The following is a 12,058-nucleotide window of genomic DNA, read 5'->3' as shown; positions in this document are numbered from 1 at the left end:
GAGCTGAAGGCAGACGCTTAGCTGACTGAGCCACGCCGGTGCCCTGCTCTTCTCTCTCTTCAGAGCTGTTCCCACTTACCTATGTGTGCTTCTCACACAGAGCAAACACATACGCGGTGGCTGCTAGGTCACCGCCAGTCTCCTTCTCTTGGGCTGCTGTCATGCCTGCTCTCCCTTTGTGCTCCCCTCCTGTCGCCCTGCTTGGAGAAGAAGCTAACTGAATTCCAGCCCCGTCAGGGCAGTCATGACACGGAACAAGTTCTTGGTCTGGGTACACAGACACTGAGATTCCCCAGTGATTTCCAGAATTCAGTCTGAGGCTTCTCTGAGGAGATGGTAGCACTGAAAAGACAGACTGAATTCTTGGCCAGAAAGGCCTTTTCCAGGCACTGGATGACAGAATGAGGCTCTCGGGTCCTTGAGGGGTCAGCCTCATACTGTAGGCAAGCACGCTCGTGAGCAGGGCACAGGACAGCCCTGTCGACCGTGATAAAGTGCTGAGACTTGGAAGACGCCTTTCCCACTTCCTTTCTGATTTTTGTCCCCACAGAGGTCACTCCCCAGAGTGGTACAATAAAGGCTTCGGACATCTGTGTGCAGCGGAAGTTGCCAGGATTAGAAACTCTTTTCAGCCCCTCATTGCTGAAGGTCCAGAAACTAAAATCTGAGTTTTCCCCAGTGTGATATCAACCTCAGGGAAGAGGAAGTGAACGGAAACACTTGTGGAAGAGAGTGTGCTCGTGAGAAAGCAAGAGAGAGAGAGAGAGAGACACTGAGTGACTTGGCTAGTGCTCAAAAATAGAAACACTGAGAAATCGGAATGTTGAAGATGCAAGAATTTCTGAGAACTTTCCTAGCCTTCCTGGAGATGGCTACATCCCTACTAATATAATATTTTTAAAAATCAGAACATTTATCTATGTTACTTAAAATTAAATGGATTATTCCTTGTGCATTGCCTAATTTGCTATTTAAAGGCTTCTAAGAAGCATATTCTTAACTGTAAATAAATGTATGTATAGCATATGTACATATGTGTGTATATCTCTATCTTTACTGTATATATGTACAATACCAATTTTATATATAATTGCGTCTTTTGAAAAGGAACGTGTCTGACTCAGTGAGTCCCTTACTCACTCACGTGGTTCTTTCCAAGTTGCTCTGGGCCCATCTCCCCACTGTCCTGTAAGCGGAGCAGAATCTGCTGCTAACACCGAGGTGTGAAAATGTGTAGTCTGTCAGTCTGCCCTGATGTTTAACCAAAGATTAGCTAACCAAAGGAAAACAACATTCAAAGGTTCTTCTGTGTTGTCAGTTTGTTTGTGTTAATCAAAAACAGAGCATGGAGTGTTGAATAAACCCAGGAAAAGAATACTTACTCCTCTTAAAAGCACAGAGGTGGGGAAGAAGTTGGGACCAAAGGTAGGGCTGGGTGACCAGTTGTCCGTGGACCCAGCCAGCTGCAATTTCAGGAAAATGTCAAATGCCCGCGGGCCACTGGAGTCAGTGCAAGCGACTGAAAGAAACTTTATTTCCCTGCTGCTTAGAGCCAAATAGTGTAGCCTTTGCATATTCATAGCCAAAGGGGGCCTCTGTGTTTGACCAAGTTTTCATAGATATATTTCATCCTGTTCCTAAATGTCATTGTATATGACCAGTGGCCTGTTTGGTCACAGTTAATTGGCATTTTCTTATCGATGTATTGCACTGAATTGAACTCTGGACACCAGGCAAGGGGAGGCAGTGGTCATTCGAGAGTCCTGGACCGTAGCAGTTTCAGGGAATTCTTATTTTGCTACATATGATGCGCTTACAACGTGATTCATTCACATCTTGCAGTTTGAAAGACAGGGTTTTTAAACTAACGGGAAGACCAAAACTATGCTCTGCAATTAGTCTTCAAAAATATAAACAGGTTTCTTAATTTCATATTTCTTCATTAGCCAGTCAAGCTGACCTAGGTGTTTGACCTTATTTATTATTGTATAGACTAAGCTGATGGACTCTCCTTAACTAACTGCTGATGGATTTAAGTTGTGGGGTCTTTTTTTATTATTGTAATTCAACAACTGTAGAGAGGAAGATAAGTTATTATGTTTGGTTTCAGGGAGAGACTTCGGTAATCCGTGAGAGATTGGTATCATAATTTAGCAACTGGTGTGGGAGGAAAAAAAATAAATGAGTGTTTTCCCCTTTTCTGTATTGTATGCATTTATGTTATTATGTAATTTTTTTTTCCTATCAGCAATGTGCAATTCTTTTATTGAAAGAAATAAAAATGCTATATATGAGTTCTGTATGATATAAGGAAAATCATGCTATTTGAATTATGACCCAGGAGTTTTTCATTTCCTTGCCTACACAAGAAAGTGCCAGCCAACCCATAATTTTCCATTTGGACAGTGCTCTGTAAGCAAAACAAATTCACTTCTGCCATGGCTCTTAAATGTAACCGTATAGGCTGGATTACTTTCTTATGCAAAGATAAGATTAATGAGGTTTAGCCTATGTTAACACTGGTCCAGAGATGGAATCCTAGGTGTTTGGAAAATATGATAGACATACAAGGATGAATCGTGCTCTGTCACTGAGTTTAGCATACACAAGAATCACCTGGAGATCTGGTTCAAATGTAGACTCTGATTCGGACAGTCTGGAGTAAGAGTCTCCATTTCTAACAAATCTCGGGGATGCTCGTGTTGCTGGCCCAAAGACCACACACTCTGGGCAGCAAGACAATACCAAAAGCAACTATGATTGTATTTCTGACTCCTCCTCTCTTCAAATTATCCAACTGACTTTTCTCTTTTTACGCACATACTAATCACTGCTGCATAACACAGTGTGTCTTAAAAAAAAAGGAATAAGGAAAAAGGAGGGAAAAGATGCATCAAGCTTGTTTGTCAAATACCACAGTGTTTTATTCATTGTTATCTTGCCAATGGAAATAAAATATGATATTGCATTTAAATATTATATTTATACCTCATGTATATTTTTACCTCAATTGTTGGTATCAATCATCAATTGTAAGTAAATAATTGCTAAGACAAATAAATTTATATATATTAAATATTTCCTATTTTCTATAAAATATATGTTGATTTTCATGCTTCCTCCTGTAAGTGGAAAACCTGTATTCAGTATCTCTCCCAAATATGAGGATATTGTTACCAACCTTCACTAACAGTCTGAATGCCTTGATGTGTTGTCTAAGGCATTAAAGTGATGGGAAGGGCTTCTTTTTTTACATTTCGTTGTTCTTAGCCCAGAAGTTATAAAAACGCATTAATGGTATTTTTGCCAAAGATTCAGTAAACTCTAGCTACATTTCATTATCATTGAGTAGACAAGAAATTGAAACATGATGTGACTTCTGGCTGGACCACTAGACCACAAAGGTTAGCCACATCTGACTCCAAGCCTCTTGCCTTCATTCTGTTTGTTCTCTACCTTACTTCTAAAAGCTAACAGAAGTAGTGCAAATTAAGTAAGCAGGAGCTTTCTATAATTCTCAGCTACAGGTTGCAAAAACCACAGCAGCCCAAAAGACCATATGCCCCCACAAAAATGTTCCAAACTCTACTCTCTACATGTCTCCCTCAAGCCCTCCCCCTTTACTTGAAAGTTTTGCCTTTCAGAGGCAAAGGAGAAATTTCAATTGCCCCCCTTTGTTCTTCCATGTGAAAAAAGAGAACATGGTGGTCATTCTAGCAGCCACTGGCTACAGAAGTCCTGAGACCCTAGATCATATGAATTCAAACTTGATTGCAAGTAGACTTGAAATTCTTAGGTATGGCATTGTACTACTTGTGTCTTTTGCTATTTGGCTGCAAAAACACTGGTTATATGTCGTCTTCTTCTTCTTCTTCTTCTTCATCATCATCTTCTCTAACGTAGAGGGATAAAATAATGTGGAGGGATAAAATAGCAAAGGAGAGTGTCACACACCAACGCAAAAGCAAAATCAGTGGGGGCCGACTGCACAAGGAATTAAGAAATAAACACTTGAAGGTACAACACTGTAATATCATCAAGCCATGAAGTTTTAGCAACTGGCAACATACGATGTTGGACATGCCTTAGGCAGACAACATCCTTTGTACATTGAATGTTGACTTCCATTCTAGAAATCCCACCCAACAGGCTATGCAGATGCCTCCCAACCCACATCCTCCTTGCGCACAGATGAGGCTCAAAATCCCAAGTAATGCTTTCCTTTGAAGCAAAACTTCCTGTATTGTTTGTTCATGCAGAGCACGGTCACCAAACACCACGTGGGGGTGGGACACTGGACAGACAGAGGTATGGATACAAAGAAGATGGTGTGGGGCAGAAATAGTAAGAAGCAGCAGCGCCTTCTTGCCACCAGTTAGCAAGTACTGAGCCACTGCTCCCAGCAAAAATATAGAGCTAGGTTCCTATGAGCCTCTGCTCACATTTTTGTCAACCAATCAATATATGACCTTGTTCTGTGTCCATTTCTGTTTAAATATGCCTTACTTAATACAAGTTTCTTACAACTAATTATTTATCCACAATATCTCTTTATAGTAGAACAACAGTCAAGAAAGGCCTGGGGCACCTGGGTGGCTCAGAGGGTTAAGCCTCTGCCTTCAGCTCAGGTCATGATCTCAGGGTCCTGGGATCGAGCCCCGCATCAGGCTTTCTGCTCAGCGGTGAGTCTGCTTCCCCCCTGCCTCTCTGCCTACTTGTGATCTCTGTCTGTCAAATAAATAAAATCTTTAAAAAAAAAAAAAAGAAAGAAAGAAAGAAAGAAAGCTTAAAATTTTCTGGGCCCTGAGTAATGTGACTATAAATCTTTTTGGCTTTCAGCCTCACCGTAATGCCTTTTTTTTCTTACTCCTTTTCTATGGGCCATCATCTCATGAATCCACAAATTTAGCTGTTTTCCATCTTTTTCACAGCTTCATCATGCATCATCTGTATTACTTTCCAGAGTAGCCCCTTCATTTTTCTAGATGTACCACACTGCTGATTCATTAAAATTGAACTCACAGCCAACAGCACTAAAACTCATGGCTAAACAAAGCTTATCTAACATACGTATTTCATCCATAAGAGTATTCCAAAGAATACTAGACAGCACTCAACACTATACCTGAGGGCCATTTGAAACAGCAAAATCACTGATAAAAAGCACAAAATGGAAAACAAAAATGTGGTATTAAATACATCATGAATAAGATCCTTCTTTACGGTCTGAGGTCTGAAGCAGGAAGGCAGAGGTCACATTTGCTTGATCTCAGCTGGGAATGTGTATGAACATCAGGGACTCCTGTTTTGTGCCATTCTGCCCATATCCAAGAATGACCTGGAAAGAATAGTAAGTATTGACCTGGGATTACAAATAAGTTTTAGAAAGTCGGCAAGTTCACAAATACAGAATCTGCAAGTAATGAGGAGGAATACATATATACAATACCCAGTAGGAAGTTACTGTGGCATCTATGAAGCCCAGAGTGGGTGTGAGCCCCCAGGGACTTGGGAAGAATGACTGAGAGACCAGCAGAGGGGAAACCTACAATGTGAAGGTAAGAGATGGGCTTGAGCATCAGGTGGTGATTTGGTGTGGCTAAAGCAGAGTGTCAGAGGGTACAGAGGATGGGAGTGAGTGGGGCAGGAGATGAAGCTGGACGACCACAAGCCAGGCATTTTTAAGTTGCAGCAGGGCTTTGGGACATTTATCTATTGAGCCAAAAAGTAGAGAAGTGAATTCACCTTTGTTTTGATGGCAAAGACTCAGAATGGGCTAAAAGAGAATTGGCGTATCCCTATATGCAGAAGCAAGGGTATGACGACACTCACATCTTTGCCTTTTCCTCTCCCCTTTGGTTTTTACAGAGATAGAAATAAATAAAGTGACGGATACTGGAGGCCTTCCTGAGCTGATACTACTCCATCGTAACTTGCCTTTCCTTTCATTCTGGGACATGTGGCTTCCCCCTCTTTCCTATTACATGTGTGGTTATCTATGTAAATTTAGTATTCATCTGACAACCTCAGAGAAGACACTTTCAAACCAGAATGCCCAGTCATAGGGAGCTCCAGATCCGCCTAGGTGCTGTATGACCTGAAGATGTCGAGAACTGGTATAAGGAGCTTACTGTGCATGGTGAGTCCTTTAACTGAAACAGGGAGAAAGAAGAGGAGAAGCTGGTTTCAGATGGGAGCAGGGCCAGAAGGGAACCATGCTGGAAAGGGCGGTCAGCTGGGCTCTGATCACGTAGTGCTTGCAATGGCTGGGAACCATCTAGGTGGAGGTCCCCAGCAGCCATCTAGACACACAAGGTCTGAAACTCAAGCTAAAGTTGTGTTCCCTTAAGTCTCTTCTGTTTTGTCATTCCTGCCTCTTCGGACCATACACTTCATGGCCCAGTGATATGGATCACTGTTTCACAGCTCTGTGACTTTGCACTGACCTTCTCTCCATCTTGTTGGTCATGTGGTAGCCTATTTATTCCTCAAAGCCCTATTCAGGCATGGACTTTCCTCACCATCCCTCTCAAATCCACCTGCTTCTTTCCATATTTCTCTTATTGCATGAATCACATTGCAGTTCATTATTTAGCAACAAATCTAACTCTACCACTAGGTGAGAAACTCTTGAGGGCAAGGACCATGTCTTGCCTCCCTTTGAAACTCCAGATCTTAGATTTTCTGCTACATCAAGTCACAAATATTGTTAGAATGAAGTGGGCATATAAAACCTTGACATCAAGATGACAGAAGCCGTAGACTTGGAAATCATAACCCAGAGACAGTGTGTAAAGTTTTCCAAAGCTGATGAAATAACTTATATTTTGTGCTTTGACTACTTCACCTCTCTAAGAGAACAAAGATTAGAGAATTCACTGGTTCCCCAAGAAGTTAAATGTGGCTGTTTTGAAATTAGCAAATGCTAACCACATGCTTACAGCAAATAAAAGTTTGATTAGTTCATTCATTCAATAAACAGGTACAGAGCACTCATTATGTGCCAGATACTGTCTAGGCTTTAAGTAAATGAAAGAGTGAATAAAATCAGTGAACAAGAAAGACAAAAATCCCTGTCCTTGTGGTGTTTACTGTCCAGTGGGAAAAAGAGCCAAGAAACAAGATAAATAATTGGCCAGGTAAACTTTACAGAGAAAAATAAAAACAGAGGTAGAAGATAGATTAGGTATTCGGGAAAAACCCTACTGATGGAGGGCTGGGCGGCCAACTGCTCCAGCTGATACCCTGGCCATTTTTCTCTCCAGTTCCACTAGAGTTTCTTAAGTACAGTGATGGGAATGATCAATTAATTAATCAATTTGCAGAGAACTATTTCCTGTGATGAAAAAGAAGTACAGCAACACCAGAGAAACGAATCCCCCAAGAATGACACTTGCTCATCCATAATGATTGTGTATTCCAAGCCGGTCAGAAAGCAGGGCGAGCAGGGACACCCAGACCTCAGCAATTCGCATGTCCCTGATGGTAACGTTCTCTTCTTATGCCTAAATGATCAAGTGCCCTGCTGTTCTGGCTTCCAGATATTAGCATGTCTCAAAGGTCCCCTGGTACTTCAGGGAGTTCCAGAACCCAGGTCTCCAGTGTGTTCTTCGTTTCGATGGCCTCATCACACCCCACACACTAGCCATCCCTGCCGACAATGACCTCATCAGCTCTCTGTTGGGCTCCACACATTCCCTTTCTGCTCTTGTCACATTGACCTATGCAGATCCTCATAGGTCGGGGGGAGACCCAGTTCTCCCCTTGATACCTCTGTAGGGAGCTTCCCCCAGTTCCTCTGTAAATCCTCACAGCACACCTGGATGACACCAGGATGTCACCTGCAGTAAGGCTCAACCAATATATTAGGGAGAAGTTCAAAACATGGGATAATTAAAGCTGCACCTGAAAGTGGTCCATCTTCTAGCCTACTGACCCAAGCCTGACCTTAGAGACCACAACTCTTCAGCCTACTGGGCTTCACCCTCGCCGGCTGAGCCTCTGCTCTGGCACAAGTGAACATATTCACCAGCGAGGAAGGGCTTTCCTGAGCCCAAGCCCACCTCTCTCTAAGACCCTTGCCCCCAAGTCTTCGTAACATGGTGAGCTAGTACTGAGTGGTGAAAGCACTGAGTACCAGTTCGCCTCACCGAAGATCCAGTTCCATCTATTCCTCATAGGGCAGGACTCAACTCTCTGGGCTCCAGACAATAATCACACATTAGAACTCCACTGATTCACTGTCCTCAATCTGGGTTATCTGAGAAGAAACACCACCATGTTGACTCCGATGGGCATGGCGGAAGAGCCAGCCAGCCCTGTAATGGGGCTTCAAGGCCTTCCCTTTCCTGTGCCCGCCCTCACTTCCAGGCTCTAGTGCCACCTTGCTGCATCTGGCCTTCAGCACCCCCTTTGCATCTGTCATCCTCCCTGCTGCAAAGCTGATTGATGACATTTTAATATGAATGAGTTTCCAGACAGAGCTACTCCATCATAGATTTGCATAATTAAACCTTTTACATCTTTATTGGGAATCAGAGGGCACATAGATTTCAGACATCAGCAGGTTGGTGTGAGTTATTTTTTGAAGTCTGGAAGAGCCTGAAACTACACTGCCATATAAAATGAAGCCTAAGCCTGAAAGTCCGCCTGGTCTTCTTGTCCCAGGGATGGGCAGGAGCATCAACATCCCGGTCAACACTGGGATGGGAAGGAGTGTTGCTCTCCTGCATAGTCTCTACTTCTCTGGGAAGCTGAGGCACTGCACCTTTCTTGGACCTTGGGGGGTGGTGGTCTGGGGCTTGCCTTGAATTCAGAAGGGCTCTTCTTGGCAGCCTCCTCCCACCTGACCCTTCCCAACCACCTTATCCCTCTCCCCTTCCGCCACTTAAAAGCTATCTAAACCTGATTCTTATTCTCTGAAAATCCCCAGTGCTTTTGGTTTCTAAGCTCCTCGGGCATTTTCTGAAGAACTCTCAAAAGATGGTCCAGGGTGTCCATGTTGTCTAAAATCCAATGCACAGCCTGATCAGGAACTTTGTGCCCAAGGGGGACCCAAGGGAATGGCCATATCTCATGTTAGATGGTCAGCCAAGAAGAAGAGCCCTTCCCGGGGCTGGTGGGACAACAGGAGGTTGGACATGCTGCATACTATAAGAGTTGATGACATCAAGTAATGACGTGCCCAAGTGGGGAGTACTGCAAAAAAAAATAAGTCAGACAGCTGGATTGGGGAGTATTCCTTGGTTTTCCTCACGATCCTTCAGTTTCTCTGTTGCTCCTCCTCTTAAGGGGAAAATAAAAAGGAAACAGGCATGACTGTCAACTCTACTTCAGCCCCAGATAGAGCGTGCTGCCTTCCATGGAGATGGGCGATTCAAATAATTTTGGAAAAATCAAACTATCCAGTAATCTGAAACTAACTATGTTCTCTGGAGGATGGCCACTAGGGATGACCCGATCCATCCCTAGGATCTGCTGGAACCGCCCTCCGCACACCAAGCAAAAGGAACACATTCCAGAGCAGTGCCTCTATTCTAGAAACTGTGTGAAACAAGAATGTTCAACTCCAAAGCAAATTGCAAGGGGCAAAGGATAGCAAATTTCTTCTTAGCTTTCCATCAGCCTGCAATGGGTCCAATATAAAACCGGCAGTATTTGCACAAAGCAGCAACACTATCAACGGGCTCAACGGAAACATCAAACCAGAGACACAGCATTTCAAGAAAACCCGACAGCAATCTGCCTGCATGGCTCACTTGGCAGGAGCCTGTGTGTCTGTCCTTATCTTCCCCAGAAAGCCCCACAGGCATATTTAACAAAGCCCCACTCCCCCCACAGTCCTGCTGAGTAGATGACCCTTAGGGTTCCGATTATTGCAAAGCAGACTCTTTCACATTAAATGAAGGGGTTTTAAACTATTGTATGCCCTGCAACAACTGTCGCCTCAGGGAGCTGAAGAAGAATGAGAAGGGCAGTTTTTCCCTGAGAAGACAGACGAATATTTTGTGAGTTCTGTTCAAGGATTTGGGAGTTCAAGAACAAACCGCTCCTCTTGTTCCCACATTCCAGTGTCAAGATGTTATGCAGAGATTGGAGACAGGGCGTTCAAGGTGACCATGTGAGTGGTACTGATCTAGAAGAAGACCTCCCAGCGGCAGTTAAGTCTCAGGACAGTGCTAAGGCCAGAAGAGGGATCCAAGGCTGGAGAGTACTCGTTGCCCTACTCGACTAAAAGAAAACCCCACCGAGCGGCAAGCAGGCACCGCAGTTCACGAGAACATTCTCCAAGTGGAATTGTGAAGCCTAACAGCGGGGCATTACCCGCAAACTGGAGCTTCAGACCTCAAAGTATAAACAGCGGGGGAATTTTCAGATCCCCAGAACGCTGTGTGGTCTTTCTCTCCCTGCCTCTGATCATCACCGCCCACGCATGGCATCAAACCCCCCGCCCAGGAAAACGTGAGAGGCCCGCAACAACTGTGCGCCCTGAGGTCTTGCTGTATGCCAAGGAAACATCATACACATTCACATGTATGTACAGATGGACGTGGAATTTACGGATTGATCCTCGCAACAATATATTTCTACTTCTTAAAATCAATCAATATCAACAGATACGATATTTCTACTTCTTAAAAAGATCAAGTTGAGGCACGGAAAGGCCAAGTGACTTTCCTGACATCACCGAACGAGGACTGGATTTCAAATCCAGGCCATCCTCTCTTTGCCTGACAGCGTCCCTTAATAAGAAGGAGGGTTCCTCTGCAATGGGGATGATGAAGTCCAGAAGCTCAGCTGGTGTAGAGATGGAATCACTCACAGCAAGCAGCGGCCTGTGTCAAGCAAGGGCAGTGAGCTAAGACCTGCACCGGCCGAAGATGCATTCAAACTGATAACCAGCAGAAACAAGAGATCTGCAAAGGCCCAAGACTGAGTAAACCCCTTTAAAACGGGAGGATTTTTTTTTTTTTTTTTTTGCAGCAGACTGTTGACTCCTCAGACACTGACCGGTCAAAGCCTGACCACTTCAAAAAGGCAGCTGCCACCGAAGGTTCTGCCCAGTGGATCTCAGAACAGAACCGAGATCCTTCACAGCCCAAATGTCAGAAGCAGGCAGTGCGGAGAGCTGACCCGGACCAGACAGGGTCTTACCTCAATGGGGTTTGGGCTGACTTCGCATTTGTTTCCTTAACTACCCACTCCTTCCTCTGGCTTGTCGTGTGTGTGACTTGGAAGAAGTCAAGTTAGACACACAGTGAAATGCGGCTGAGTTTAGAATCCTGGACCTACTTTATCATTATGTTCACCTTGCTTTATGACTGAGTAGAACTGACATTGTGGAAAGACACAGTCCTGCATGTGGGCCTTTGTAGCACACTCGCGACAGCTGGCCAGGGCGGGAGCAGGCCAAAGGGTTTTCTGAGGAACAGCACTTTGAATATAACTGCAAATAATCTCCATAGTGAAGAAGACAGAAAGACGGAAAGACAGCAAGGCTTCACACCCAACCCTCCAGAGAAACCAGGTTTTAACAAGGCCAGGGCACATACGGGGGGGGGGGGGGGGGGGGGCGGGGGCGGGGGCTGGGGGAGACAGAGTCCCTTCCTTCTCCAGCCAGTCAATGTCTGCCCAGCCCTTTGTGGTCCTGGCTGGTGGAGGGCAGATTCTGCTGCGATTCCTCGAGGTCCACCACCTTGTTTGGATGTGCATGGTCCCAGCATTGTCAGGCAGTTCACGTCCTGTGTACCCTCTTTTCTGAATATCCAGCTGGGCAGGGAGGCTCAGCCCAACACACAGATGGGACATGCCTGGACATGCCAGGTAAAGATTCAGATTCCAAGACAAAGGAGAGTCCTTGTCCTTTACTACCGATCTTGAACATTCTCAGAGCCACTAATAAAGATGGCTTTGGAGTCCCTTCTGCCATTATTCCTCAGCACACAGAGCCTCCAGAGCCTGGTGGGAGGGCTCCGTAAGAGATGATGGGGATTTCAGTGTCCCTGGAGTCCTCGCAGTAATATTATCTATTTCCTAGGCAAAAGGCAAAATAACCAAG

General features: G+C 44.6%; 1 protein-coding gene across 3 annotated transcripts in view; it reads left to right on the top strand.

Annotated features, from left to right (window-relative positions):
* The window catches only part of STARD13 (StAR related lipid transfer domain containing 13), a 182,983-nt gene extending 179,922 nt beyond the window's left edge, over nt 1-3,061 (top strand). For all 3 annotated transcript variants that reach the window (XM_044249575.1, XM_044249574.1, XM_044249577.1), the window contains exon 14: nt 551-3,061. In XM_044249575.1, the coding sequence (XP_044105510.1) occupies nt 551-668 (118 nt within the window). In that variant the 3' untranslated portion in view covers nt 669-3,061. The remainder of the gene's footprint in view (nt 1-550) is intronic.
* The last annotated feature ends 8,997 nt before the right edge of the window (nt 3,062-12,058 follow it).

This window comes from Neovison vison, chromosome 5, assembly GCF_020171115.1.
Source record: "Neovison vison isolate M4711 chromosome 5, ASM_NN_V1, whole genome shotgun sequence".
Lineage (NCBI taxonomy): Eukaryota > Metazoa > Chordata > Mammalia > Carnivora > Mustelidae > Neogale > Neogale vison.
The sequence above is the reverse complement of the archived record's forward strand: the minus strand, read 5'-3'. Positions and strand labels throughout refer to the sequence as shown.